Source organism: Pieris rapae, chromosome 3 (assembly GCF_905147795.1).
Source record: "Pieris rapae chromosome 3, ilPieRapa1.1, whole genome shotgun sequence".
NCBI classification, from domain to species: domain Eukaryota; kingdom Metazoa; phylum Arthropoda; class Insecta; order Lepidoptera; family Pieridae; genus Pieris; species Pieris rapae.
Window position 1 is genome coordinate 7,924,796 of NC_059511.1, and position 16,524 is coordinate 7,941,319.

The 16,524-nt window shown below is 31.9% G+C and overlaps 4 protein-coding genes across 4 annotated transcripts; 2 read left to right on the forward strand and 2 right to left on the reverse strand.

Moving 5' to 3' along the window:
- Nucleotides 1-296: 296 nt before the first annotated feature.
- Nucleotides 297-2,533, reverse strand: LOC110993244. Its single transcript, XM_022259422.2, has 2 exons — nucleotides 2,329-2,533; nucleotides 297-1,990 (listed from the first exon to the last, which is right to left on the reverse strand). The coding sequence occupies exons 1-2, from the start codon at nucleotides 2,410-2,412 to the stop codon at nucleotides 440-442; spliced, it is 1,635 nt and encodes a 544-aa protein (XP_022115114.1). The 5' UTR covers nucleotides 2,413-2,533; the 3' UTR covers nucleotides 297-439.
- A 435-nt stretch (nucleotides 2,534-2,968) lies between these two features.
- Nucleotides 2,969-3,844, forward strand: LOC110993282 (U6 snRNA-associated Sm-like protein LSm1). Its single transcript, XM_022259479.2, has 3 exons — nucleotides 2,969-3,205; nucleotides 3,287-3,471; nucleotides 3,614-3,844. Exons 1-3 carry the CDS (start codon nucleotides 3,145-3,147, stop codon nucleotides 3,785-3,787), a joined length of 420 nt encoding a protein of 139 aa, XP_022115171.2. The 5' UTR covers nucleotides 2,969-3,144; the 3' UTR covers nucleotides 3,788-3,844.
- A 118-nt stretch (nucleotides 3,845-3,962) lies between these two features.
- Nucleotides 3,963-14,055, forward strand: LOC110993281 (rho GTPase-activating protein 19). The gene is made up of 10 exons (XM_022259478.2): nucleotides 3,963-4,598; nucleotides 4,769-4,953; nucleotides 5,427-5,636; nucleotides 5,976-6,184; nucleotides 8,265-8,455; nucleotides 9,649-9,821; nucleotides 10,283-10,428; nucleotides 11,287-11,868; nucleotides 12,779-12,945; nucleotides 13,312-14,055. Exons 1-10 carry the CDS (start codon nucleotides 4,486-4,488, stop codon nucleotides 13,808-13,810), a joined length of 2,475 nt encoding a protein of 824 aa, XP_022115170.2. The 5' UTR covers nucleotides 3,963-4,485; the 3' UTR covers nucleotides 13,811-14,055.
- LOC110993182 lies at nucleotides 14,056-15,808 on the reverse strand. The gene is made up of 3 exons (XM_022259334.2): nucleotides 15,628-15,808; nucleotides 14,535-15,359; nucleotides 14,056-14,197 (listed from the first exon to the last, which is right to left on the reverse strand). Exons 1-3 carry the CDS (start codon nucleotides 15,675-15,677, stop codon nucleotides 14,077-14,079), a joined length of 996 nt encoding a protein of 331 aa, XP_022115026.2. The 5' UTR covers nucleotides 15,678-15,808; the 3' UTR covers nucleotides 14,056-14,076.
- Nucleotides 15,809-16,524: the final 716 nt, after the last annotated feature.

Genomic DNA, 16,524 nt, shown 5'->3' on the forward strand with positions numbered 1-16,524 from the left:
TTATAACTATACCTACAACAACAACATTGTAAGAGTTATATTAAGTCAGATTTGCACTTATAAATATTTAATACTATAGTAATTAAAAGGCACTAAGATCACAATTTCAATAAGTAGATGTACGGATTTTAGTTTTTAACTAATCTTCTACAATAAAGGAATGTTGAACAGTCTCATCTTTTACACATAATAATTAAATTTTTAATATGCATTATTTATTATTATTACATATGTATATTTGTACATATTTAATAATAGTAGATTAAATTCCTTTCAAAGGTTAAAATATTTGTATTGGAATGGTAAAACTTACATTGTATTTTTATGTAATATTTATATCATAGTGTAAAACTGTAAGGTTTTAGGTAAATAGAAGAGTTAATATTCACCAGTAAAATTCATTGTTTCATTCAGTCTTCATAGCTTTAATCTCTTCTCCTTAAACTCTTTTCGGACGGCTGACAATAGCATAATCAGTACCATTACAATTACTATGTGTAACATCTTCCAAACCTATTTGGTTTTGAAGTATTTGAGCCTGTGCTGCAGTGGGCACTTGGGGACCAGGAGTGTTTGGTTTCCTAATCATGCCATAGCCCAAATGAGAATCATCTGCCATCCTTGCAGTCTGCATAACATTTTCAACTTCATCATAATCATTCCATGTGTCTTTGCTCTTTGAATCGTTAAGAGCCAATGTTGTAGGTCTTGCTTCAATTTTCTTGTACTTAGAGGATTTATTTAATTTGCTTGTTGATCCAAAATATTGCAATCTATCATAATTTTCATCCTCAGGATCAATGACAGGACTAGGCAATAAAATAATTCTTGATGTTTCTGGTCCTGAGGTATTCAAATTATCCTGAGATCTTGATATTAATTTCATACAATTAGGACTATCTCCTAAATTAGGAGTAAATTCCGTATGATCTGGATCATCTATACCTAAAGTTTTCCAAGCTTCACTACGCACTTCCACTTTATCATATGGCACTAATGGAGGACTCTCTTTCTTAATTTGTTCAATTGGTTCATAATTATCAAGTTTTTTATATCTACCAAAGTCTATGCTTTCATCAGTAGAACTTGTAGTATCTCTTATTTTTGGTATATTTACTATTTTTCTTGGTGGTTTTTGTGGTTTTGGCTTTAGTGCTGGTTTTGGCATTAAGAGGGGAAGTTGGTCTCTATCAGTACTGATAGTTTGTTGACTTGATATTGATGAAGTTTTGAATGAAAGAGAACTTAAATTTAAATCATCTGGCCGAGCAGCCACCAATGGACTTCTTGAACCCGGAAATAGGTTCAGACTGGGTTGAATATTAAACTCTGAATGTTCGGGACTGTGCATGTTTTCATTTCCTATCATTTGTTTCATAGTTTTCATTTTTAAAGATAAACATTTAAATATTTCTGACTGATTTGGATGCTCTAAATGGAAAATTCCTTCACCAGTATCACATTTTCTACCAGCTTCAAATGTAAACTTACCCTGTCTATATCCATAGCGTCTTATATATCTATATGGCCAAGTAGCATATAACTTATTGTCATTAACATCTCTCAATTCTATGGCAGTTGCTGTAAGAAGAAGCAGGTACCTAATAGACTCAAAGCTACATCTTGTTGAAGCTTCTGAAGGACACATTTTAACAGAAAACACCCCTTCCCCTGATGAACAGTAGAGGTCATTATCTTCATCACAACTGATAGGACTAGATGAAACTCCTCTAAAAGCAACAGATTGGAGCGCCGTTACCCATTCTAACGTTTCCGCCTCTGACTGAGCACATATTTGTTGAGTGAGAGACTTAGTCAAAATAGTTATAGTGTTTGGACTAGAATGTGTTATTTTGATGCAATTTTCTAAGGTTATTATTTTCGGAATAGCACCTGTTGTCACATCATCCTTGTTGTCATAAATTTCCAAACGTTCTATACCTTGCTTACTTGCATTTAACAAAACACAGTATTTTTGTTGCCAGTTTTTCTATAACAAAAAATAGATATAGTCATACTCTGGCATTTAATCTGATAGAACAAATATGTCATAAATCTAGACAGATTTAGTTCTCTTTAAGAAAAATAGTTTTAATTATATAGAACATTATAAATAAATTTTTACTAAATATATCTAGGTAAAACTAGCCATAAACTTGCTAATTTTACAAAAGTATGGTTGGACAGGCTCAGTATTTATAAGTTTTGCTACTCACAACCTGCCTGCAACTCTGAGTCATTAGAAAGCATGTATCATAAACGCGCGTTCCATTATGCAAAAATATATCGTTAATATAATAAACACAGACAATATAATTATCATAATACCTTTTTAGGAAATTTACTAAACATATTTCCTCCGGCTGATGGAAACAATAAGAAACCCGACTTTATCTCATCGTCCTGTTCCATAGTGGATAAATTTTCTTCAAAATTTTGTTTTTCATAAAATATAAAAAATAATATAGGGATACTAATTAAATATGCAGAAAATTATATTCATATAATAATTGGACAAACAAAAATATTTAGATCTACCGTGAAAAATACACAAAAACACCACAAAAAGAAATAAAAGGTAAACTCTCAGAAATACGTATATTTGATTTTTACCTAGATGACAATTTACAAATAAACCCTATTGTGTAATCTGTGGGCATATGTCTAGTAACAGATTATAAATAATGAAAAATAACATAATGTACATCAATTGCCAATTTAAAAAAAAATGTTATAAACGCGTAATTTGAATGGAAAAATCTAGAGACGATGAAATATATACAAAGTACTTTGTACTTTTTTATTATTCAAAAATATAACTATTGCTCCTTGTTCTTTGCTCTGTGGTTTTCCCTGCTTCTGTAGTTATTTATCTGTGGTGGATTTCGTAAAGGCAATGTGAACAATGTAAACTCATTTTTGTATTCAATTTTCAATGTCAATGTGTCGTCGAATTGACATACTTGATACTACTAATAATATATATTGTATCTGTGAATATTAAACCAAACATTTACAGAATCACAGATGAGTTACTAATATTAACAATAAGTGTTTCTTTTTCTACGGAGTTTAAAAAATAAATGCGAAATTTTCTTCATTAAACTGATATTTGTCTTAAAAAGTCAAAAGAGCATTGTCGAAATGGCTAGTAATAATTTAAATCCACTAGAAGGTACTGCTCATCTGCTCGATGAACTGGATAGTATGTTTCTTTTTTTTGGTAATTACTGGTATGGTATACTTAAGACCATACATTGTGAACTAATTGTTATTTTTAATTAAGAAAAACTGATGGTTTTGCTGCGAGATGGGAGGACATTAATTGGCTATTTGCGATGTGTAGACCAATTTGCCAATTTAGTTCTTCACAAAACTATTGAGAGAATTCATGTTGGAAAGGAGTATGGAGATATACCCAGAGGAATATTCATAGTGAGAGGTGAAAATGTAGTTTTATTGGGAGAAATAGTAAGTGGAGCAATATAAGTACACTGAAATTCTTATCTTCTTCATAATCTTTAATTGCATTTAAAGTCTTATTTACAACATTTCAACACTATTAATTTTGGGTGTAAAATTATTGTTTAGTAATCTTATGTTAACTTTACAGGACAAGGATAAAGAAGACAATCTACCACTTACAGAGGTGTCTGTTGATGATATATTAGATGCCCAACGACGGGAACAAGATGCCAAAATTGAGCAACAAAAAATTTTATCAAAGGCTTTAAAGGAACGAGGACTTAATTTATTAGCAGACTTGGGACACGATGACATGTTCTAACAAAAACTATATCAAAACTTGTTACTGATTACGGTTTAAGCAAAAACTTTTATATTATTATTGTTTTAAATTTATTTCAAACTATCCTTGCTGTATTAATATGAAAATAGGTCATTAAATTATAAATCAATTAAAACAATGATAATTAATATTTCTACTTATTTGATGGGTAAAACTAGTCATTGCAAATATTAGAGATAGTTTAGAAATTACTTTTGGGAACATATAATTTGTCTAATATAATGATTACTTCTTCATTGTCGGCGGTAGCTGTTTGTATTTTAGTTTATTGCAGTGATGAGTGAAGTTCAGGTGCCACAGACTCGACTGAACATTCTGAAGTTGTTATCTACATCCGTTTTGTGTATAATTTATTCTTATGGCAACACTGAATACCGAATAATCAAAAAAAATCAGTGATCGACCGTTGTAAAATTGACAGTTGTCATTTTTTAAATAGCGTTTATGAAAATACTTCTACTTTGTAGTTTATTTTGTGTTTAGTTTTTTAAATGCATGACTGTGACTGTAAAATCAATGTCTAATAATTTTTATATGAAATCCAACAGTATAACATAGTGGACTCATACTAGTAATATGGTAATTTAAGACTAGTGTTATTGCTAACATGTGATATCTTGTTGCAAAGTGTTTGATTCAGCACCATACATTATTGATACTGATACATAAAACCCAAAATGAGTTGTCCCGATATTAAACTCATAGAAAGACTCAGACAAGAAAATTTAGAACAGTTTTTTACTTTAGTACGGATGCATTTATCTTTTGTTGTTGATATAAACACAGATGAGTACGTTTAAATTTTTATTTATTTTTTGTATATTTATTTCTAAATATAGAGAAACAGCATATTCCTAACGGCACATTAAAATTCACCATAATGTTGGTAAAAGCTAAATGTTAATCTAATTATTCTATGTAGTATTAAACATTTTTTTAACATCATTATCACCTTTACAGTGTTGATTGTTCAACTGATAAACCAAAACAATTCCGATGGAATTTTCACAAAAAAACTAAAAATCCAGGAACAACACCTAATCATAATGCAAACAATACCAAAAATAATGTTGAAGCTAATTCTATCACTGAAGAAGGTATTTCCAGATTAAATGAACTTATTGCCTTTCTGTCAAAGCCTGAAAGTAAGTTGCTCATATTTTTGAATTGATTTAATTTAATAATGTTATATATAATTTAATTTATGTATTTATACTAATGAATACAATTGCTAGGCAGATTATCACTTTTACCTATCCACTTATCTACAATAAAAAGGTAAAAGTATCCACATTTAGTGACCATCTGCTTGATTGTAATCAAAAGATAAGAAAGCTCTGTGTATTTGGTGGACAATTCCATATACAATTATATTTTTGTGATTTGTTATAAGATACATATGTTATAAAAATTATGTGCACAAATTTATTTAAAATAGTCTATACCTGAACTTGGTATTACATCCAAAGTCATTATAGACATATAAAGTCTACTATGTATGCATTAAACTCAAGGGACTTATATTTACTTTTGCTGTAGCTAAATGGCATACAACTATGTTCTAGCAGGTATCCACTGTGTTTTATTTATACATAACAAACATATTATTACATTTCAGATGTTACCCAAGAAGGAATATTTCGTAGAACAGGCTCATTGAGTCGTCAACAGGAATTGAGGCAGTTACTACATACAGGATCAAACTTGGGTCTTGATGATAGTAAATTCTCTGTACATGATTGTGCTTCAGTTCTGAAAGGATTTTTAGCAGATTTACCTCAACCTCTACTTATGGATCAGTATTATCAAACATATTGTACCTTGGCAGGTTAGTTTACTGAGTTTTTTTTCTTAAAATTAAACTTGTAATTGACATTTTAATGAACAAATAGTGTTTAGTATTGATATTTACAGTTATTACAAGACTTAACAGCTTGCTTTTGAGTGCCAGTGTCCATGGGTGGTGGTATCACTTAGCATCAGGTGAGCCTACTGCCTGTCTGCCTCCTGTAACATAAAAAACTGATATTATCTGTCATAAAAATTCCGTCCAAATTAAAACTGGTTTAAATATAAATTTATTAAATAATCTTTATTGTTAACAGTAGAAGTAAAAATAAAAGGGTTATTTAAGTCTTCACATGTTAACCAGTGTTTGAAATTCCAGCACAATATCCACCAAATGCCGAATCATCAGAGGGTAAACTATTGACAGCTCTACAGCTTTTGTTGTTACTGCTTACACCATCACATCGAAGTTTTCTTGAAAGACTGTTAAGCTTGTTGCGTCTTGTAGCGGATAATGAAGCAAGTAACAGAATGTCACCAGATACACTGGCAACAATGTTTACACCACACCTCTTATGTCCGAGAAAGGTAAAAATGGAATTCAGTTACTACCATAGAATATGGATATTCCCAACCATCCATAAAGAATGCCTTAATTTAAAATATAATTATTATTTATATACATACAACATATAAAATACAATTATTATTAAAGTTGACATATTTGTCAGCACACAGCTGTTACATTTCTTAATTTAGAAAATTCACATTACATCTTTTTGGATAAGACATTTATTTTCATTATTTAACATTGTGATAAGAGGCTAAAGAGGCTAATGAATAGTTCTATTATAACATATGCTGATATTTTTTTTTGGACTTCATTAAACAAGTGAATATGAATATTTTTAGCTATAAATAAAAATCCTTACGGCAATATTCCAGTGTCTATTGAGTATACCTTTTTTAAGATTTAACAAAGCTTACAAATCTGACATTTTGCACTGCTTCATATATGTTATAGATATCAATAACCTCCTAATTCTGCAGCAGCCAGCTCTCCCGGGGGTATCTATGGTACTAGCTGATAAGCGTTTGTCAAAACAGCTTACTCCGTAGTCGCTCAGCTAATTGGCCTTTAAGGCCTAAGAAAATTGTATACCTTACACACATATGGGCCGAGAGGCAATTTAAGTCTTAGATAACACGAAAACCCTTCGATCGGGTGTGGCATAAAGTACTTCTCTCGAAGCTTCCAGTCTGTGCTCTTCCACCTTCCAGGCTTCCCCAGAAATTATGCGATTGACTTCAGCTTTTTGGTCGATCGGATCAAGGTCATCGCCGGTTCATAATCCTGCCTTAAACCCGTGAACGCTGGAGTGGACAAGTGTTTAGTGTCCTATAGAAAAGAAACCGCACCCTGATTGCTTATATAGAAATAATGGGCCCAGTGGTTTCATCGAATGCAACGATATGATGAGTCTCGGAGATTACTTTGAAGAACAATAAAAGTATTGGCAACTTTCTACATTAAGCAGTTTTTCATGTTCTAAACATTTTCAGTGTAACCTAGGTATTACGTCCGTTTAACGAATCACAAATGAACGCCACGTTTCGCCTTTTTTTATAATATTTAAAACCGGCCAGGCGACGTATTACACGTCAATAATTCGGTACACACACACACACACACACACACATACCCCATGTGGTTTCCTTATAATATATACATTCCTTATGTGTATACTATTGTAGAAAAATGTATATATGTATTTTCTTATTTTGTTAAAGTTACAACCTACTATAACGATAATTGTCTATTCTCTATTATTTATTATTTTTTATCGATCCGAAGTGGTGGAGGCCTGATGACCTGTAACACAGGTGCTCAACCTTTAGCAGGCATCAGTCTCACATAAACAATAACTATCCCTCAAAAGAAGAATGACAATTATTTATATACATTAATAAATAGTTGTAACTTATCATGTATGAAGTTTTGTGAGAAAATAAATAAAGATTATTATTACTAATATATATATTAACAAATTTAGGATAGAAATTTAATTACTAACAAAACTAACACTAGTATGTAAGTAAACTAAATCAATGTAACTTGTTCTGCTGTAAGAATTAAAAGACTTTTTTATTTTATTTTATTTATTATTAATATATACATATACTAGCGGATCCGACAGACGTTGTCCTGTCTATACGTCTTTAATTTGAAAATTTCAAACTTTTTTTAATAAGCTAAAACATTCTGGACCATTTTGATGAAAATTGTTATTCAAATGTTATGACAATATCTAACGATCCAGCACATGGTCTACAATAACACAATGATAACAAAACTTTTTTTTAATTTGATCGCAGCGCTAACTGTCGGGACAGACTAAAATTAAAATTCGAATATTATTTAAAATTTGACAGTGCGATGGTAGCGCCGTCTGTCGGATCCAATGTAAAACATTCCAAAATCAACAACTACTAATTAATTAAAAAAAACATTGTCCAGCGGACAAAATTGTGAATCTAAACCATTCTCGAATCTCCACGAACACACATAAAAAATTTCATCAAAATTGGTCCAGTCGTTTAGGAGGAGTTCAGTCACATACACACGCACACAAGAAATATATATATTAAGATTTGAAATTTATTTCAGCTGTCACCAGAGAACTTTCATGCAGATTCAATAGCTATGTCGCCGGTTATTAGCTTCATGATACGTCACTCGTGTAGGCTCTTTGAGGCGCCCTCGCAGCTCGCCACAGATTCAGCGGCGTACTTTGCTCTACGGGAGAGAAAACGGATCATGTCGCCCGATGTGGATTTGGATGAAAGCATTACTGATAGGTACATTTTTTTTAGGTACATTTAAATAGGCTGCTTAACATCTACCCTCTCACCGCCTACAACCTAAAAACCCGAATAAAAGACTGGCTTATGATCACGCCTTATGCAGTATTAGAACTGCTTTTGAGACCCATGATTTAAATAGCTACACTTTACTCATTCACTCACCTACTCACTCACTCATTCACTCTCTCACACACTTACTCATGCACACACTCAGGTGTGATGATAACGGTTTAACAAGTAAAAAATAAAAAGGAAATGAACTAGTTAAATTATTTTATGTAATTAACTTTGTTATGGAAGAGCTGGGAACCCTAACACACATATATTTACTTAAAAGGGTTCCCAAATCTTATACTATAAAAAGAAGAATGTACCAACTTAAATGAATAAAGACTTATTATATTAAATGAATAAAGACTTATTATATTATATTTGAATTTCGTATATAGCAAATTTTATTTGCAAATCTCGATATTTTTCCCCACTATCACACACAAATACACACACACTCACATACACAATCTTCCATTTTGTTATGTATATGACTGGCTATGGAATGGAAGCCTGGTTATCCATATCACAGGTTCTTACCTAGTTTGGAAACCAGTCTCCCAATACTGTCACTGTATTATGAATTATTATTGTTAATGTTTAAGGGAGAAAAATAAATAAATTATTATTATTATTATATTGTAAGTACCATTTCAGACATGGACGTTCTGAACTTGTTAATAAAGTAAAGTAAAATAGTAATTTATTGAAAAAAAATTTGATCAACTTAATAAAAAATTAAGGTTGAGGTTATCAATTTGATGTATATACGTGTCTATACTGATTTTGTGCTTCAGTATATTTAGTATGTAAAATATTAATTATAACCTGACAATCACTAGTGTTTACGCATCACGCAAATAATAAAAATAAAATAAAATTTGCCTAATGGCCAAGGTGAATAGTTTAACTATGAAGCTTAAAATCTAAGGCCTTGCGTTCAATTTATACCTGTGCACTAACGTACTTTTCTTTCTCGCGTTTAACAATCGATAGTTCGTGTATGAAAAGATAAGGAGAAAACCGGCATTAGATTCAAAAACACAGAAATGTGATCAGTTCATTATGAAGTAAATAAATGACTACGATACAGATATCTAATTGACATAATTCATGTTTGAAATAACTTTTTTTAGGACAGCAGCAAGCACGGTGTACACATTCGTGGACCGTCACCGAACACAAGTCGAGAACGAGACGAACCCAACGGATACTGCGCTTGCGCAACTTTACGCCCATATTCAGGCGTTGCCCGACTCACAGCACAAACGACGGCTTGTCAAACACTTCAATAGACAGAATGGATATGGTATGAATTTATTTTAAATATTTTTGAATTGGTTTTTAATGTCTAGTTTCCTTTCGAATTTTAAATTTCGAAACTAAATAGAACTTTATCATATGTAATTTTTAAAATCATTACAAAGATCATTTATTTCATTAAATGTAGTGATAAAAAATTTATAACATTCAATTTCAATTACAGTAAGGGTTAAGCCCTATCATAAAAAATAAATCAGTGTAATTGTTTGTAGTCTCTCTTATTTATCACAGCATAAACACAATATCATAGAAAGAGATGAAAGGTGTTATTTTCATGTCTAAATTTGATTTTTCATGATGACAATTTGATTGATTTTTCATGTTATTTTCATGCCTCAATTAACATTTGCTTGTACGGCAAAAAAGAACAAAGTGAGGAAATCAGACCTAACAGAAATCTAACTGTCCCTTTTTGTTAATTCAATACAAAATTGCATTAAATTTTAGGTACCCCAATACAAATACAAAGAACGGGAAAGGTTGCCGGTTCGAGAAGTTTTGGCGATTCAATAAAACGCCATATATTTAATAAGGGAATTTTAAACAAAACACCAAAGAAAGGATCAACTTCCATGATCCATGCTATAGAAGAGGTATGTAGGCTTTCCATATGCTTTTTGATAACCATTAATGTATACAAACATAGACTTATGGAAGATTCCTTTAAATAAAATTTATGTATTGAGAACTCTACGCTTTGCAATACAGTTGTCGATAGAAAATTATTCCAGACAAATATTTGAATATAAATAGTTTATTTGTATAAAACAAAGACATTAAGCCGACATTTGAAATTTACTTTAGATTTTATGTATATAACATAAAATCTGGACTCAAATGAAAAGGTTGTCTTAATGTCTAAGTTATGATATGAATCATTACATGTTTTAGCACCGAAATAATAAAATCTACAAAGAAACTAAAATTGTGACAAACTTTATGTTAATTACACCTGTATTTTACTTAAAAAGATCTTAAATAATTATCTTCATAGCTTTTCATTTACACAAATTTAACATATTTTATTTTGCCAAAGACATACAATATATATTATGAAAAATCTGTAAACTATGCCGGTGCATATATTTAACGATTGCCTAAAAAAATTGTAACATTACTTCATTTAAAAAAGTTTTGAGATTTAATTTGCCTAATTAAGTTTTAAAAAACTAATTATTTTGTTGATGAGATTAAAGTTCTTTAAATAAATGCTTATAATAAAAGTTTAAACCCAAATACATAAACATTTTCTATTGTTGCTAACATTCTAAAACATACTTTTAATTCAATTAAAGTGCAGAAAATTAAGAAATCGATAGATAGATTTTATTTCAAAAGGATTTTTAATCAACGTCTATGTTTGTATACAGCATATCTAACTTCTGATCCATGATTTCTTCTATCACTCTTCTAATTTTCACCCACGTGCTAAACGCATGCCTTATTTACAGAAGTGCAAAGGAAAATTGAAATTCTCTGACGATAGCAAAGATGTATCTCACAAAAATATCGTTCTTAAGAATTTAGCCAACAAAATGGCGAGTTCCGAATCTTTAGATGACGATTACGAGTCGGATGTTAGCAACGAAAGCACATTATCCGAAGGCGCTTTAAGTAAATCTAGGAAAATGAGTCCGAAGTTTGTTTCCGAGCCTAACTTAAGCGCGTTGGACTCGAACGATGAAACTCCCAAAAACACAAAGAAACGTTCAAGGCTGTTTAGATCCAAAGTTGTCTCGCAGCAGAGCAAAAAGTATCAAAAACGTTCCATTATACGCAGCACGCCGACATCCTGTGTGTCATGCTTTGAGGACCAAGATACAGATAACGAAGTTTGTACCCCAGAAACAACGCCGAAGAAAAATATACTCTATAGCAATGATTTAGAATTGAAAATTAATTATTTGACATCCACACCGGGGGTGTCTGAGGTTTTTGATGAGGAATGTTCGACGCCGTATTCGATTAACTTTAGACGCGCCTCAATGTCGCCTATAACTCAGTCCACACAGAAGTTATCTAAAGCGATGCAGGTTTGTGCTTTGCATGTTTTGAGCATGAGTGTGTTAAATCATCTCTATGTTAACGATTCTCATTTCTAACGTGAATTTTCTGTTAAAAATAAGTTATTATTAACACAATTTCTATATATATACAAAAAAAAAAGTTGTACTAGTGTACACGCGTAAGACCTTGATAGTTATTACTACTGAGATTATTACAGAATTTTATTAATTATAATAGAATTATTAGTATCGTTGTTACCATTATTATATATTTTTTATAGTTATTTAGGGCTTTGAATCTTTTCGAATCATGGTAGGGACAAGAAAAAGATGACGCGTAACCGAAAAATGTGACGTAATTTTTTTCCAACGCCAATAAAGAAGTTTCAGTTAAAAAATCTTCTCGCGTATGTAAAGGCATAATAATTTTAGGGTTCGACTCGCGGCGAAACCCTAAAATTCGTGTGTTTAACTCACGAAAGAAAAAGTATAAAATACTGATGTCGTATTTGTCTAGAATAAAACTGTTTTATTAGAGACTTTTTTTTTTTTTTTTTAATAGAACAAGGGGCAAACGGGCAGGAGGCTCACCTGATGTTAAGTGATACCGCCGCCCATGGACACCCTCAATGCCAGAGGGCTCGCGAGTGCGTTGCCGGCCTTTAAAGAATAAAAGGCCGGCAAAGACTAGGGTCTTTCAAGAACAAAAACCAGATGTCGGCAACGCACTCTTGAGCCCTCTGGCATTGAGAGTGTCTATTTGCGACAGTAATACTTAACAAAATGTACTACACACTACCAACAAAAGTATTAAGTATCATAAAGAAATCAAAACATATTTATGGCTTCTCTTTTCATCAGTGTAAATACATATACAGACAGAGATGACCAGTCCAATCCATGTATAATTAATAGATGCTTACAAATTGTTTGACAGGAATCAATAATGACGCCACGTTCTCGCAAACCTTTAATAATAACAACGTCGGAGCAGCGAGACATCCCCGAGACGCAAGACATTTACCAGTCTTTGTCTCCGAAGAACGATAGTGATTTCGTCTCTTCCGAGGACGAGATGACTCGATCTAGTTATTCTTGTGAAAGGTATTTATTAGCTAGAAACAATATGGACGATATTTGTAATTTCATATTTATTGTTGTTTTAAAACTTTTGTGATTTATTTAATACAGAAATACATTGAGAAGTTTGGAAATCCGTGTAATAATTTTGAGTATAATAATTTAATTTTTCTACTTAAAATACTACTCATTAAAAATGCCTATATTTAAAATACCATGTTTCAATTTAATTTGATTACAATGCCAAATAAATATAAAATAAATTTCAAAAGTACAGCTATTTCATAATATCCGGAATTCCTTTGAAAATATAATAAAATTATATCAGTGAACTCCATAAATAAATATGTATAAGTAATAATTTTTGATTATTAATGATTCTGATTTCAGGTCAAACTCAGCAAGTGCATCGCTACCTCTAAAGCAATTCGATTCTCGATCGAATTGTTCAGACTACAGTCTATGCGCACCAAGACTATTCACGAACGAGAGAAATAACGATTTAAACACAACACTAATCGATGATATACCAAAGAAATCCGAAGACCAAAAATCGTTATCCGGCCCATTTCGGGAGTATTTATTAAGTAGATCGGTGTTGACCGCTACGCCGATCGATCTATCGATTCTAAATAAATCGAATGACGACGACAGGTTGACTGATTCGTTGTTATACTGTTTGGATGGTAATGTACCGTCAGATTTAACATCGTCCATTGGCAATTTGGCAGTCGATATATCGAATCGGTCACCGCTAAAACATTTGAACTGCGAGTTAAGTCCAAACAGGAAGAGATGTGGGAGTACGATAGATAGTATGGAGAATAAGAAAGTGATGATTGAGAAGGAAAATTTAAATCACTTTGAATTACGGGAAACTGATTTGTAAAACGCAGTTTTCGTCTACTTTGAAAATGATAAATGAAAAATTTGTTTGTTGAATGTGGAAGTTAGATATTTGTTAATTTTGTGAAAGCTCTCTGTTTAATTAAGACGTCGCACAGTGAATTTGCGTAATTTTTACCTCCATTTAAGGTGCCTTAAAATAATTATTTTTGTTTTGTAAATAGCGTGTACGTATCGTATAGTCATTATATATTTGATAAAACTTGTATTAAATATACCAAATAATACAGTAAACTGTTTTTTATTACTTCAAATGAGACACATAACACAGCATGCGATAATAATTATACAAGTGAGGTAACAATAGAATTGGCAGCAAACTCGGTAGAAACAGTTGACGAATTTGTTTGTAAACGATTCTCGGTGATTGCTGAAAAAGAAGAAATAGAAAATAATGTGTCACTGCTGTGCACAAAGGCATTCTATGTGTGTATCTACCGCTCGCTAGTACGGGGTTGGTAAATATCGTAAGGAAACCGGCATGTTTTAGACCGAAAAAGCTTCATATGTGTCAATCAGGCACTGAAAACTCACCTCATTGATAAATAAATGATCCGACACAGAAATATGAGCCGCAGACTTGAAAGGTTCTGGTATCTTTATAAAGGCAAGAAATAAAGTTCGAAAAGGGATAGTCTGTTTTATAACGCGGTTCAACAACTTTTTTTTAATACAGACCAAAGATAATAATCCTGAAAGTTACTTACTATTTCTTAACGTAAACGGACTTTGATTTTTTCACTGGTTGCACTTGAGCGGGTTTTTCACTTATACACAAACCCCTGCATTCTCTTGCAACAATGACAGGTGTTTTATATTTCTTCTCAACTTTCGGAACTGGTTCATATTTGCGAGGGGGTTCATAAATTCGTTGGTCGTAGTAGAATTTAGGCTGTTTCTCTACAATCGGGCTTGTCATGTATTTGAATGTGGCATCTGCATTTAGTTGGTTATATTTGACTGGTTCAGGCGGTTTGTGCTTGACTTTAGATGGTGGTGTATACATAGGTTTTTCAATTTCGTTTTGCGATTTTTTCCGTTTAAATCTAGCCCAGTTAATTAAATCTTTGTGTGTCGGTTCTAATTTAATTGGATCTGGTTGAACATGTGTTTTTTCACTTTTAGGTGATTTAAAAGGCTTTCGAAGGAAGGGTTTATGTTTCTGTTTTTCGGTCGGTATCGCCGATATAGTCGATATTTTCGGCTTAAGACTTTCCCAGCGAATGAAATCTTTCAGGCGTTCTCGCTCAAATTTTGCCTGTTTCCTCTTGGCAGCAACTTTTAACTCTTTTTTATGTTCTTTTACTAGTTGGTTGAGCGCCCGTTTTCGTCTAAACCATCGACATATTGGTGTCCTGAATCTTCTTAATGGCGGTTGAGGTGCTGCGGCATGTTTACTTCGAAAGTTAACTGCTTTTAGAAAATTTACCGCCGTCGGTTTCTTTATAGATGAAATATGGGTTTTTGGTTTTATAAGTGAAATTTTGATTGGCACTGGGAGATTTTGTGACTGCTCTACGATAATTTTGGGCCTGAAATATGCATTTTAGAATTACTTAACTCAGTTCTTTAAGTTTCTTATCTCTGTGTATTTGTCCTCCTTTTTCCTCTCCTTTAACTATCAATGCACTTTAGAATCGATATGTAGCTTTAGATTCGTGGTATTCGGTGCAGTAGTTTTTGTTTTATTCAGAATTTATAATCTTACCCCCATATTCATGAACCCTCGTCCTTACTACTTATAAACTTACGAATCGCTAGTTAATACTAACACCAGGTTTTTGTTTAGGAATTGCTTACCCTTTATATATTCTAGTTACATTTTGTTTTGCACGAATAGACGAGGGCATGGTCTGCCCATGTCATGCAAGAGTTTCATGAAATTCCGGTCATAATAATTTATTTACATTTTTAATATTCAATTGTCTCACGCCTGCTGGCTTGTCATAGTTGACTTTGTCATTCAAATAAATTTTATGATAATTAAATATTGGGCAATTTGATTCAAGTAGACTAAAAATAACCACAGGTGGCTGAAAATTTTTATTACGCATTACGGGGCACTTTGTTCAATATATAGCATTTACAATCATGATATCGCGTTATTTTATTACACAAAAATGCAAACGCATCTACGACATTAGCCATTATCAGTAAGTAATAAAGTAAAATTTATATATTTAATATGTGTTTTTATATTTTTGGAGTCCTCACGTGTAAAACTCAAGGTTTCCACAATTTTCCATTATTTGCTACCTTTCCCTCGCTGTCAACACTTTTGTATACCCAACATATTTTCCGAAGAACTCAATATCCGCTAAGCATAAAGCCCAGAAGTTATAAGCTAACATTGTCACAAAAAAAAAGAATTACCTCGAATTGTATTTCGTTCTGATTTTACTACAGCTAAAACCATCACAATCATCATTATTACTACTTAATGAACCACTATTCCAACTGTTATCTTATCTTGTAACGGAACTAAGAGCATGATCGAGCATTAGCAAGTATTAATTTATTTTATGTTTAATAATTTTTTTTAATGTATGGTACTTAACTGACCCTAAATTTGACTAAATATACATATCGTAATCTTGGTAAGGACGCCTAAATTAGTGTGAATTTCGTACAAACGAAAAATCAACTTTATTAAATTAATTTTAATTCTTAATAAGATCGATTATCTTAGAAATGTTG

What these genes read in the sequence shown, in the direction of transcription:
- LOC110993182 (XM_022259334.2), bottom strand. Translation starts at nt 15,677, where the DNA reads ATGCCCTCGTCTATTCGTGCAAAACAAAATGTAACTAGAATATATAAA. An exon ending in GTAACTAGAATATATAAAGG is followed by an intron (nt 15,360 to 15,627) that starts GTAAGCAATTCC and finishes TGCATATTTCAG; the next exon opens with GCCCAAAATTATCGTAGAGC. An exon ending in TCCGTTTACGTTAAGAAATA is followed by an intron (nt 14,198 to 14,534) that starts GTAAGTAACTTT and finishes CTTCTTTTTCAG; the next exon opens with CAATCACCGAGAATCGTTTA.
- LOC110993244 (XM_022259422.2), bottom strand. Translation starts at nt 2,412, where the DNA reads ATGGAACAGGACGATGAGATAAAGTCGGGTTTCTTATTGTTTCCATCA. An exon ending in TTAGTAAATTTCCTAAAAAG is followed by an intron (nt 1,991 to 2,328) that starts GTATTATGATAA and finishes TTTTTGTTATAG; the next exon opens with AAAAACTGGCAACAAAAATA.
- LOC110993282 (XM_022259479.2), top strand. Translation starts at nt 3,145, where the DNA reads ATGGCTAGTAATAATTTAAATCCACTAGAAGGTACTGCTCATCTGCTC. An exon ending in TCTGCTCGATGAACTGGATA is followed by an intron (nt 3,206 to 3,286) that starts GTATGTTTCTTT and finishes TTTTTAATTAAG; the next exon opens with AAAAACTGATGGTTTTGCTG. An exon ending in TAGTTTTATTGGGAGAAATA is followed by an intron (nt 3,472 to 3,613) that starts GTAAGTGGAGCA and finishes TTAACTTTACAG; the next exon opens with GACAAGGATAAAGAAGACAA.
- LOC110993281 (XM_022259478.2), top strand. Translation starts at nt 4,486, where the DNA reads ATGAGTTGTCCCGATATTAAACTCATAGAAAGACTCAGACAAGAAAAT. An exon ending in CTTTCTGTCAAAGCCTGAAA is followed by an intron (nt 4,954 to 5,426) that starts GTAAGTTGCTCA and finishes ATTACATTTCAG; the next exon opens with ATGTTACCCAAGAAGGAATA. An exon ending in CAATAGACAGAATGGATATG is followed by an intron (nt 9,822 to 10,282) that starts GTATGAATTTAT and finishes ATTAAATTTTAG; the next exon opens with GTACCCCAATACAAATACAA.